This window comes from Centroberyx gerrardi, chromosome 10, assembly GCF_048128805.1.
Source record: "Centroberyx gerrardi isolate f3 chromosome 10, fCenGer3.hap1.cur.20231027, whole genome shotgun sequence".
Taxonomy (NCBI): Eukaryota; Metazoa; Chordata; class Actinopteri; order Beryciformes; family Berycidae; genus Centroberyx; species Centroberyx gerrardi.
This window is the reverse complement of record NC_136006.1, coordinates 6,061,182-6,073,570: the sequence shown is the minus strand read 5'-3', so window position 1 is coordinate 6,073,570 and position 12,389 is coordinate 6,061,182. Positions and strand designations below refer to the sequence as shown.

The 12,389-nt window shown below is 41.2% G+C and overlaps 1 protein-coding gene across 3 annotated transcripts in view; it reads left to right on the top strand.

Moving 5' to 3' along the window:
- slc37a1 (solute carrier family 37 member 1) overlaps positions 1-12,389 on the top strand; it is a 29,255-nt gene that overhangs the window by 679 nt on the left and 16,187 nt on the right. For 2 of the 3 annotated variants that reach the window (XM_078286038.1, XM_078286037.1), the window contains exons 2-6: positions 1,979-2,221; positions 7,719-7,800; positions 9,580-9,697; positions 10,394-10,472; positions 11,842-11,977. In XM_078286038.1, coding sequence (XP_078142164.1) covers positions 2,166-2,221; positions 7,719-7,800; positions 9,580-9,697; positions 10,394-10,472; positions 11,842-11,977 — 471 coding nt within the window. In that variant the 5' untranslated portion in view covers positions 1,979-2,165. Of the gene's footprint in view, positions 1-1,661; positions 1,776-1,978; positions 2,222-7,718; positions 7,801-9,579; positions 9,698-10,393; positions 10,473-11,841; positions 11,978-12,389 lie in introns of those variants that run through there. The other variant, XM_071899067.2, reaches the window with a different exon arrangement.

Genomic DNA, 12,389 nt, shown 5'->3' with positions numbered 1-12,389 from the left:
CCTGTACGTGAAACAAACTAGAAACGGAGATCAACTGCAGTGTGGACCAGTGAGTTGGTGAAATTACAACTGTGGTTTCATGTTACCATTAGGTGAAGCTGAGAACCAGCTACAGCCTTGTCCTTTCTCTCATGTTGGCTGGGTTTCCTGGTTGCAACGTCACGATGCTCCCTGGTCTCCACTGTAGTATAGAGGAGTATTCATGCAGGCTGGCTACTGTAACTCCTCCAGAGCTTTACAGCAGCTTGGAGTCACATGGATGCCCAGTGCAGTGATGCTGAGCGGGCTGCCGTGCCAAGCTTGATCCCTAGGCGGACGTCGTATTTGGTTTAAACAAGTAGAGGAGGCAAAACCAGCAGATTAGAGAAGAGGACTTGTGAATGGAAGGTCGTCAGTTTGAATCCCAGACCAAATCTGGGTGGGGAAAGTGAATGAGAAATGCTCTCTCCTCCCTGAAATACTGTTGAGGTGCCACTGAGCAAGGCAATTCACCCCTACTTGCTCCTGCTCAGTGGCCAACAGTAGAAGAAGTTATTCATAGTAGAGCTGAACAATGAATCGAAAAAAAACAACGAAATTGCAATATGAACTTCTGCCATTTCCAAATTGCAAAGGCAGCAATTCATTAAGAGAGAGGGGCGTCCAAAATTGATTTCTAAACTAGGTATTTTAGAGCTCTGGGTAATCTAAGGTCCATAAATCAAGTACAATATTGGTGAAAACCTTTCATCATACTCAAACTCTGCAAATCCTGCACACTGACATCAGTCACTTTTCTTTAAACAATTCTGTCAAATATTTGCAATTAGATGTTTTGCCAATATCTTTTAGCCCTTATTCATAGTATTCTGTTACATCACCACACAGCCATCTTGGTAGGAAAATTACAGGTGATTATAATCACCTGTGTATGGTAAAACACCATATTGGTAGGAAATGCATTTGACATTATGGGAATACTATCATAATACTGTGCAGCTCCCAGGTGGGAAAGTGTGTAGGATCAATGTCATGATTTGCATTTTTTTTTGTCCAAGTCCATTATTTTCCCCACATATCAAATAAAAACATGTAATATGTCTACAATATCTGCTTAATGACAAACCAGTTCAGTTTTGGTGTCCCAAAGTCCAAAAATGTCAGGTGATGCAACCTGAACATACACAAAAAGATCCAAACTGCAATAAGAAGATTTTCTCAATTACAATTCTTAATCCAGTGGTTATATGCATGTTAGACACTACAGTGATTCACGTTTTTAGGTTTTCAGTAGTGGTAAAGAAGAAGAAAGTGCATTATTTAAAATGTTTATGGTTGCATCACTTGCCGTTTTCTGGGTAGTAGGATCAGGATCAAGTTTTGTTAAAAGATTATTGCTGTCTTAAAAGCAATAAAACAAATCTGTATACACAGAATACATTCTTACAGACTTAAAATTGCATTTTAAATCCATTTTAGTTCAGTTTGTTTATGGTCAGATATGGTCAGAAAATACAGTTCAACCAAATTCCTTATGATCACACATTTTCTTTGGGTTAGTGTTCAGCATTGTGTTTGCATGAACCTCTATAGATCATCATAAGGCTTCCCTCCTAATTTAGGTTTAAGTTTCTGACTTGACTTATTCTTGTGTTAAACTTTGATATTGAAACCTGGTTTTTAGACTCGGATAGAACCGGGCCAGATGTGGATTAAGCTGAGCAAAATGTCAGATGCAGGTTTTGTGAGATGACAGATGAGTCGGTGACACTGGCTGTGAAAACCGACACGTTATGGTAATTTCACCCTTTTGGTGTCATCACTGATGGATTGTTGTCGACCTCCCCCTGTCTCTCTCTTTCTTTATCTCTCCTCCCATACTCTCTCTGTCTTTACTTCTCAATCTGTTTCCCTTCTCCCTCTCTTTCCCACAACCTCCATCTTCCTCTGACTCCTCTCCTCCTCCCTCTTCTCTTTTCTCACCTCCCCTTTCTTCCAGACTTCCTGACTTTCCGTCCAGCTCCAGTGAATCCTGTCGGCCATGTGTCCTGGCGCTGCCGATTTCCCAGCAGCCTCCTCTGAGGTGGAGCTGAGCCGAGGCAGCACCGCAGTGTCTGCCTCCTCATCGTGAGATCAGATCTGCCGTCCATCACTGTCACCGCCTTCGTCAAAACTCGCATCTCAACATGGCTCCTATTCCTCCTGGGATCCGCCTGCTGGTCTCCTTCAACAGGGACCAGTGGTGAGTCTGAATCTGAGTCTGACTGCCGTGTGTGTGTGTGTGTGTGTGTGTGTGTGTGTGTGTACATGCCACTGATAACTCCAAAGCTAACCATAGTACGTGGTCCACTAACCATCTCTGTCTTGTTGTAAACACATTTGATTAGCATTGATATTCGATACTGTGGAAAATATTGTGATATTCGCGAAATATTGCGATACTCAATATTATTGAATATCAGCCCAAGCCTAGTCACAGTAACCTAAATTGGAAACCGATCTACCTCATCAGGCTATTCACGTTTCTAATTATAATGTTGCTACTACAGGAAAACCGGCGCACACACTGAAAGACTCAGAAAAGGTGCTAGAAGAAAGAGTACTAAGAAAGGAAAACAGCTTCCTCATACTTTAACATTTAAAAAAAAAAAAAAAAAATTTAATTGTTCAGGACATACCAACATTTAACAATTATAATGTTGCTAAACGGATTTACACTCACATCACAACAGTGTTTTTCGGGTATCTCTTTTTCTCTTTATCTCTTCTTTTCCTCGCCTGGTTGTTATAGATTTGGAGATTATTCGAGCACAGCGGTAGCCGTGGTTGCTGTTATATTTGTGATGCAAAGTTCTGCAAAGCCTCTATTAGTTTAAGTTTGAATGAAAGTGACTGTTTGCCAACCGTTTGTCAGTCTGTCCCAGTCCTACTGTGTAAGTTTGCCTTTTGACAAAAGAAGTGTGTTTCTTTGCATGCATACAGTGCGTGCGTCCATCTGTCCCTGTCTGTCTCTGTCTATACGCCAGCGTCTGATTTTCCTCTGTGCCTGTCTGTCAACCCTCAGCCTCTCTGTCATCATCACGCCTCTGTACATCAGTCCACAAGGCAGAGTAATTACAACGGTCCACACCGGCCTCCGGCAGCCAGTTCCTGTATCCGCGAGCTGGCGAGTTCAAACACCTCGGGCATTGTGTAAACCAGATGTTCAGGTTTCTCCATGACGGATATAATTTCGCGGCCCCACCGGTGTGCTGGCGTGCATGCCATTCCTCCAATTTATATTTACTTAACGTTGACATTTTAGGCGTTTAGCTGACTCACGTATCCAGAGAGAGTTGCACTGAGCAGTAGAGCAGTACAACAGTAGAATAAGCTTCAGTTCTTAGATCGCCAACATTACCAAGCAGCCAACAGTAAAGAATCTAAAGGACAGAGAACCCTGGGAGTAGATTTAATGAAATATTCCTGTGACTGTAGAAATGATCAGGTATGACAGAGAAGCACTGGGCAAAAAAGAGAAAAAAGAGCTGAGGAGAAACAGAAAGGATGTAACATTTAATTTCCTGGTTCCTGGTAATTTCCAGGTCTTGATAAGTTTTGAAAGTGTGTAAAATGCTGTACTGTCCTGATGTTCATAAGACTACACATTTTCTGTAGTCTTAGACCCCTGTCATCTCACATATTCTGATATTTGCTGTAATGAATAATCTTTACCTCTAGTGATACAGTGAGAGTTAGTAGGGCAAGACAGCTATCTGCTTGCTTACACCAAAATCTTGAAATCAAATCAAGAAATGAAGGTCTGGAAAACGTCTTGAATTTGGAAATTGAAAGTGTGTAGGAGCCTTGTAATTCAAGACAAGAGCATACTGGAGCAAGAGGAGAAGTGGGTGAAAAGTGAAAAGACGACTCGACTCTTTCTGCCTGTTACAAACACTCTGTTATTACAGGGATTTGTCTGTACAAGCTTGTGTTGAGGATCATCTTGTATTTTTACAGCCCTCATACAATTTTGCCTCTCCTCTATTGGAACAAAGGAAATTGGCATAAACAACCAACTTACTTTCTGTTTTTTTTTATACAATCACTCTGAGCAATGTAAATTATTATTTTCAAACAGCCTTCAAAATTTAGGGTTTTGTTGAGCTAAAATGACTCTTTTTCTGAAATGTGTTTCTCAAATACGTTTCTCAAAAATGTTACACATTAAATTATGATACTTCTAGACATTTGTCCAGGTCAAGTTTAACCTAAGTAATTTATTTTGCCAGAGAGTAAATTTCAGCTTCAGTGAGAACTGTGCACACTGCTCACAAGTTGTGAATTCACACTAAACGCCTACTTGGTATATCATATAAAACCCACAAGGAGGAACTGAATTTTTCATGTGGCTTCAGGCGCCCTGGTCATACAGTAGATTATGACAAAGCACTACTGTATAGATACATATATATATAGGCCTATATGTATATAAGCCCCCTATAGCACATACAGTATCCGTTATTGAAATACAGGCTTGTGTCAGAAGAGCTTACTGGCCGGGCGACAGTGAAATATTGAATAGTCCCACTGTGTGCAGGCTGATAGGGGCGGGATGGTCTGTGGATTAGTGTGCTTGCTTGGGAAACCATCCGTATACTGTGACGGCACAGAGTCCTCTTCTGCTCAGGCTTCGCTGTCTCAGTCTTTTTTTTTTTTCAGTTTTTATTCCACAGCTTTAGATGCTCAACTCTCATTTCCAAAAGGGAAATTTCCTGTTCCTCCACTTCATTCATTCATTTCTGTAAGACAGTTTTTCTCTACTTTCAACTCTCCTTCATCTTCACTGATGAATTTCCTGCTTTTCCACTTTCAACTTCCGCTGTCTTGCTTTTATACCATTATTTCCACCTATTTAGTTTTGTCCTGATCATGTCCCTGCTGCTTCGTCCTTCTTGTGTGTGTCTTGCATTTCTCTGTCCAGGAAAAAACCCCAATTTAGATCATTTTTAACCTAAAGTAAGACAGGCGAGTGTTGGAGGCTTTTTTACAGTAACCTATCACTATCACTCACATGGACAATCAGTGTTCCTGGTGTCGGTGGCTGAAATCAGGGTCATAAACCTTTTCCTGTGTATGCTGGGAAGACAGCCAGTTGACCATATAGACTGACTTCTATATGCATACTCTGTGTGTGTGTGTGTCTTTCTGGCAGGGGAGGAGGGAGGAGCAGAGAGACTGGTGTCAGTGTTGCGTCACAGTGCTAACTAACATGGTTTTATGGCCTTGGGGATCAAAGAGCATTTAACACAGCGCCACTGTCTGTCCTGCTGCTTAGCAACACATCTGACATCATTTAATTGAACCCACCAGTCGAATCGTTGGCCATACATATGCATGATGTATTGTGATTTCGATATTTTTTCAGATTGATTATGTGCAGCTTTAGTACATAAAGCACTGTCTATTGTACACAGAAAGGCCATCAGTGACAGTTGAGGTGGAGCAGTATGTTGCCAGCTGTCTGGCTGTTGATTTTGGTCGGCCTGCTATCCTCACAGTTTACGGACACACACACAGGAACACACTCGCCACATGCGGTCCAGCTGTTGCGTAAGTGTGTGTCCAGTTGCTCTTCTCAAGCAGCTCTTAAGTCCGTCTCCAGTTGGCGGTGCAGAGCCTGGAAAGCCGGCTTAATGCTTTCACTCCGGGACAGATGAGAGTGGACTTCTGGCTCAGTCATCATTTGCCAACTGATAAAGAGAGATGTGACATAGTACCAACAATTTATAAAAGTAATGTTGTCTGACCTGCCCGGTAATCAGGAGCAACTGTTTCCCTTGAAGATGAAGGACTTTTGGAAAGTTCACTCATGCTGCAGTGAAATACTGAAGTACATTAATACTTCTGTACACTTTAAGGATTTCTCTGGAATACACCGACGGGTTGTGAATAAGATGCAGTGGGTTATGTTGATATCATGAAACGACAGTTCAGGGAGTTTATCTGCAGACTTTAGTCTTGTCGGCCATGTTGGAGGTAGAGAGGAAGAGTCTCTTCACTTGTGTAGTCTGTGGTTATAACGGGACGCTGTTTGGGAGTCAATATTGTGGCGTCAACAAAACACTGATGTCACTGCAGGTCGTGGATACATCCCAGGTTTTGAATGTATCAGGGTTTGGGCCATTCTTGAATTGAAATGAGAATGCATGGTAAATAAATTCCAATTCAATTCCTGGAGTTGGCATTGGAATGTGAATGTCACCCAGGAAACAGAATGTGAATTGAATTGGAATGACGGGAAACAGAATTGAATTCCATTAAATTCCACTTCTAAGAGAGTTTGTCTTGACTCGCTAAACATTATAAATCAAACTTTATGAATCAAATAAAAGACAGTTAAACCAAATACAGTCATTTGATGCATAATGATTACAAGTTCTGCATCAAATACCACCTGAAAGGTCCCTTTAACATTTTATGATATTCAGTATTGATATATGTGGTGGTAAGAAAAATAAGGAAAACATGGAATTTCACAGAATTTCACTGAATTCAATTCAACTTCCTGAAATTCCAGTTCCATTCCAATTCTGTTTCCTGTAAGTTTTTCCAATTCCAATTCCATTGATGAGTTCATTCATGAATTGACCCCCAACCCTGGAGTGTATCCCTGTCTCCCAAAGTTGTTGGAGTTGAAAGAGAGGTAGAGTTTAGTGGGAAGTGTCGATGATTTTCTCTGTTCGACTGGTGATGTGTGTAGAGTCTAGAGGAGGAAGATCCGTTCCAGACGGCTCTGTCCATTTTCTTTTATTGTTTCCTTGGCTGTGCTCTGGTGCCAAATGGTAACTGACGGGGTTATGACAGACTCAGTAGCCTCCTGGTTGGTGGATTTTTTACTTTATTGAACTTCTGTTAAGGTGGACAGGTGGACTATGTTCTAATTGAGCTGCCTTTAAGGTTTTATTGGACCAATATGTCTCTTTTTACCTTTTTTTATATTCCTGTCACTTCAAACGTCTTCTTTAAACCCCAGTTGCATTATAAATAGCGTGCGCATTGTGTACCTTCATATTTCCCAACAGTTGTCTCTGTGGGCTCAGGTGTGTCGTAATGTGCGGCAGTCAGCCAGATGTGACTGAGAGGGCAGACCGGTCTGTCGTAGCATGCGTCACACTCATTGTGGCTCGTGTTTATACGCTTTTTATATTTGCTTTTTACACAAGAACATGCTGGAAGAGGACCAGGAAAGGCACAATGCCAGTCACACACCTCCCTGTGTCTCTTATTGTTTCACTAAGACCCACAAATAGCATCTGCTCTGTATAGTTACTGTTGGTTGAGACCTGGAGTGACCTGTGTGACAGGATTATTGTCAGTTTAGTATCTCTTTATGGCAGTGAAGTGGAGGGAAAAAGTTTCTTTCTTTCTTTCTTTCTTTCTTTCTTTCTTTCTTTCTTACTTTGATTCTTATTGAGACCTGACAAAGACCCAGTAGAGTTGAAACACTGTCTATGTAATTCTATTAAATAAAGGTACCATTGGAGCATAGTGTGCGGGTTCTGCGCTTTGTTCTTAGAAAGTTTCTTTCTCCAGATTTTCCCTTTGAAAAAGGCTACTTTCATGTCATCATGTTGTGTTAATAGGAGGAAGTGATTTGAACGTCCCAGTTCCATTCATATTTGACAGTCCAGAGTTAATCTTGTATTTAGTATTGAAGCCCGTGCTCAGTGCTGCCCCCTTGTGTTTCCCCCCTGCAGGTACAGAGCTCTCACCTTCACCCTCACCTTCCTGCTGTACACCAGCTTCCACCTGTCCAGGAAACCCATCAGCATCGTCAAGGTAACACACACACACACACACACACACACACACACAGAGACACAAACTAGACTTGAAACTTGAGCTCGGCGCTTTCTATGAACATTCACCACACTGTACTACAACACCCAGAAGGGAATGATTATATCATATATCCCCATACGTAACTGGACCTAATTGATGCAGCACGTTCACACACTGTCCACCTTACCCTACATTCAGACAAAACATGAAAAAAGTCAATGGAAGGAGGTGAACAGGATGAGATGGATGTAACTTCGCTCCAGGCGGTGCAAATTGAGACGACTTGAATGAGAAATTCACCTGATACAGTAAAGCAAAAGCCAATTAGCTGCAACCAAGACTCTATTCAGACGGCTGTAACTTTATCCCCCTAGCAAGTATATATACACTCACCGGCCACTTCATTAGGTACATCTGTTCAACTGCTTGTTAACACAAATATCTAATCAGCCAATCACGTGGCAGCAACTCAATGCATTTAGGCATGTAGACATGGTCAAGACGATCTGCTGAAGTTCAAACCGAGCATCAGAATGGGGAAGAAAGGTGATTTAAGTGACTTTGAACGTGGCATGGTTGTTGGTGCTAGACGGGCTGGTTTGAGTATTTCAGAAACTGCTGATCTAATGGGATTTTCACGCACAACCATCTCTAGGGTTTACAGAGAATGGTCCGAAAAAGAGAAAATATCCAGTGAGCGGCAGTTCTCTGGGCGAAAATGCCTTGTTGATGGCAGAGGTCAGAGGAGAATGGCCAGACTGGTTCGAGCTGATAGAAAGGCAACAGTAACTCAGATAACCTCTTTACAACTGTGGTGAGCAGAAAAGCATCTCAGAATGCAACACGTCCAACCCTGAGGCGGATGTCACTTTGGTAGCCGGTTGACACTGAGCTGAAAGCTGATACTTACCCAGTATTAGTAAGGTGTACCTAATGAAGTGGCCGGTGAGTGTATATATTTAATGCGGGGAAAAAAGTCCAGCGGGTATTTGTGACCAATAACACAGACCGATGACATTTGCACAAAAAGTTGATAAAAGCTAGATTCCCCAGAGAAGACAGAAGTAAAACTTAATGCTCTTTTGGATTAAGAAAAAGTAGTGAGGTCCTTAGGTTTCTAGATGCTCATTGGGAACAGGAATAAAATCTGTAGAAAACTGAGATACTAGCTCTAAGATTGAAAACCTCCAGCGAGAAAAAACGTAAACTCTTGAGCTGCATGCACGATGTCTAAGGCACTTTAATCCAGTAAGGAGGGAAGAGACTAAAAGCTTGAAATTGAAAAAGCCTTTATTGTCATGAAGACCTTATGGTGGAAACTCAATGTTAGAGCTAGTATCTCAGTTTTACCCAAAGAAGACGTTGGTCCTGGCTGCCAAGTCTGGCTCACAAAATGTTAAAATGCAAGCAAGATAGAATAGAAAATATAATGCTGAAGCACAGTTTCAGGTAATCTGCATTGTCTCATCATTCCTCACCTTCAAAAAAGAAATTGACAAAAAAAAAAGTGCTTTCTGTTACATTAAGTGGTGTCAAACGTGCTTCCATGTCGTCACGCCAGTTTCCCTGCTCATTTTTCAAGCGAAGCGATCAAAGTCAAGCGAATAAAGAACGTAGGATTAGATGGTGCATTTGCTTCACAGGCGCATATTCTCCGCCTTCTCCTCCTGGGACGTAACCAACCGCAACATGCTTTATTTCCACACCGGCTGTTCCTGTCACACATGGTGTTTGGTGTGGTGAACTGAATTTTGGACCGGTTGTTTGTGTTGACAGAGCGAGCTTCATAAGAACTGCTCGTCCGCCAGCGAGCTCGCCACCGCCATCAGCGGCAGCCAGCAGCCCTCGCTGCCCGCTCTCCACGCCGACATGGACTGCAGCTGGAAGCCTTTCGGTTCGTATCTGCAGGAGGGCTGAGATTTCAGGGGCTTTGGAGGATTTCAGGGTTTTTTTTTGGTTGTATTTGGATGCAGTGGAGCTGTCTAAGCATTGTTATGTCAAGATTTATATAGTTTTGGCCCATGATACTGATGGTCTGCTGTTATACTGTTATACTGATACTGTATGTTTAGCACATATGCAGCAAATTTTCACATTGCACTTTTTTTTTTTAAAGCCGATACCAATATTTTTGTTTTGAAGCTGCTGATAGCTGATATTTTGTGCTGATATTCAATATCTTAAAATGTTTCAATTTTCATGCCAAAAAAAATACACATATCCAGTGTTTCCCCCCAGAATTATATTCTTGTCAGGGTGGAAAAGCCTCTGAAACAGCATTTAGACCATCATGGGACACTAAAACGCTCCACTGAAACAAGGCAGAGTGACCCACCACACCTATATGGAAGAGAAACTCTGGGATAGGTTGCTTCCTTTACATGAAAAATTAACTCATGATAACATTATTGACCAATCAAACAAATAAATAAAATGTGCAAAGAAAATAAAATGTAATTGCAGCTTTTACAGCCTGTTTTTATGTAGCTGTGGTGAGGGAGGAACCTGGCCAATAACGGATATTTAGTAAAAGGCCAATAACCATGACTGTGTGTGTGTAACATGATGCTGCTCTCCTGTCTATTCCCAGATAAAAGCAACTACAAACAGCTGCTGGGAGCCATGGATTACTCCTTCCTCTGTGCCTATGCGGTGGGCATGTACCTCAGGTGAGAAACAGAGAGGAGAACTTCATTCATCTCAGAGGGGAAATCAGGTCACTGCAGCAGCAAAGAGTGGAGGGGCAGATTAGGGAACAAAGAGTAAAAGATACCAAAGGATATCAATAAAAAGAACAAAGGATAAAAATACAATAAACTGCCAACATTTTTTAAGACGGTGTCTTCATGGTGCCAATAAAAAATTCAAGCCCTATCTGTTATTTCCCTTGGTCTTTCTTTACCTTTCTTTCCTTCCATTGCTCACCCTCCTTTCCTGTCTTTCTTGTTTTTCCACCAAAGCCCCTCATTCTGTCGCTTTGTGTTACCATATTGTTACTGGTGTGATTTTTCAGGCTGGGGGGGGGGGAGGTGGTTGTGTTATGTAACACACCAGCCTGAGGCCATGCGTCCCAGGCTCAACAACAGCCAAGACAGTGTAGCAGCAACAATACTTCTCAATAGATTTGAACTCGCACTGCATACTATTTAGAAGGTATTTTGTATGGAAAGAGCTTACTGCCAGCAGAGGTTGTATTTTAATTGCATAAATTTGGATTTGTGTTGGTCTTATTGAACTGTTGAATTAGAAAAATCAAATCTGAATGAATGAAGCTGAATTTGACTGAGGAAAACCAGATTTTAAATGATAGTTAATCATTAAATTCAATAATAATTACATTCAATTTCAAGCGATCACATTCAATTTCCTATTGTGCCTTAGAAATTCAATTTGTGAATTCATTTATTCAACAAATCATTTTTTTTATGCATTCAGAATTTCAACATGAACATGATAAAGTGAAATTTGTGCAATTCAGATACAAAGTCTGCTTGAGTAATCTCTTTCCATCATTTTGAATATACTAAGTACATTTTGAAGTGCCAATGAAATGCCAGAAAAACTAGTACATGAGTACATTTAAATGTTATATACAGTATATTATATATATATAAGTGATAGCCAATGTCTGGCATATCTGGACATAATTCAGTACATATAGGTATATATGTTACCTACATGTGTAAATCTGATAATGTGATTATCTTCCAATGCATATTTGCATAGTATAATAGAATAGTTAGCGATCTTATCAATATCACAGTTCTCTGCTGCTGCAATGATCCAGTTTCCCCACTGGGATCATTAAAGTTTTATCTAATCTAATCTATTATTAATGTTTCATTGACGTTAATGTTGGATTGACATTAATATGTTTCTCATTTTTATGTATTCCCTACCGCACACATTTGATCAGGTCATATAACAAATGAGATTCCAAATGAGACAGAGCTTAAATGGAGGCATATATTTTACAACCTGTCTGATTGGAATATGTTGTTGTGGTTAATGTGATGTCATCACTGCGCGCCCCTGCAGCGGCATCATCGGGGAGCGCCTGCCCATCCGGCTGTACCTGACGGTGGGCATGCTGACCAGCGGCCTGTTCACCTGCCTGTTCGGACTGGGCTACATCTACAACATCCACAGCCTGGGCTTCTATGTGTTCGTCCAGGTGAGACAGGCAGACACACAGGGATCCGGGGGTAAATACCTTGCTCAGAGACACTTGGGCAGGTATTCCCACATGGGGAATTGAACCCCAAACCTGGTCCTCCTGTTGGTGGACGACCTCGCTTGTTATCCAAATACAGATAACAGCACAGATAGACGTACACATAAATACATTTACACACATATATTTACACATACATACAGACAGACTACACACACCAATACATGAACACACACATGCATTTATGACTACATGCGTTTACACATGCACATTATACATTCAACCAATAAATACAGCCCACTCTCGTTATAGTCTTTAAACAAGTAATATAGTTAATCTTGGGAGCAGTAATCATCTTAATTAAGTTAATCCTACCTAGTAACAAAATTTCCAAGTTTGCAACAAATTTAGA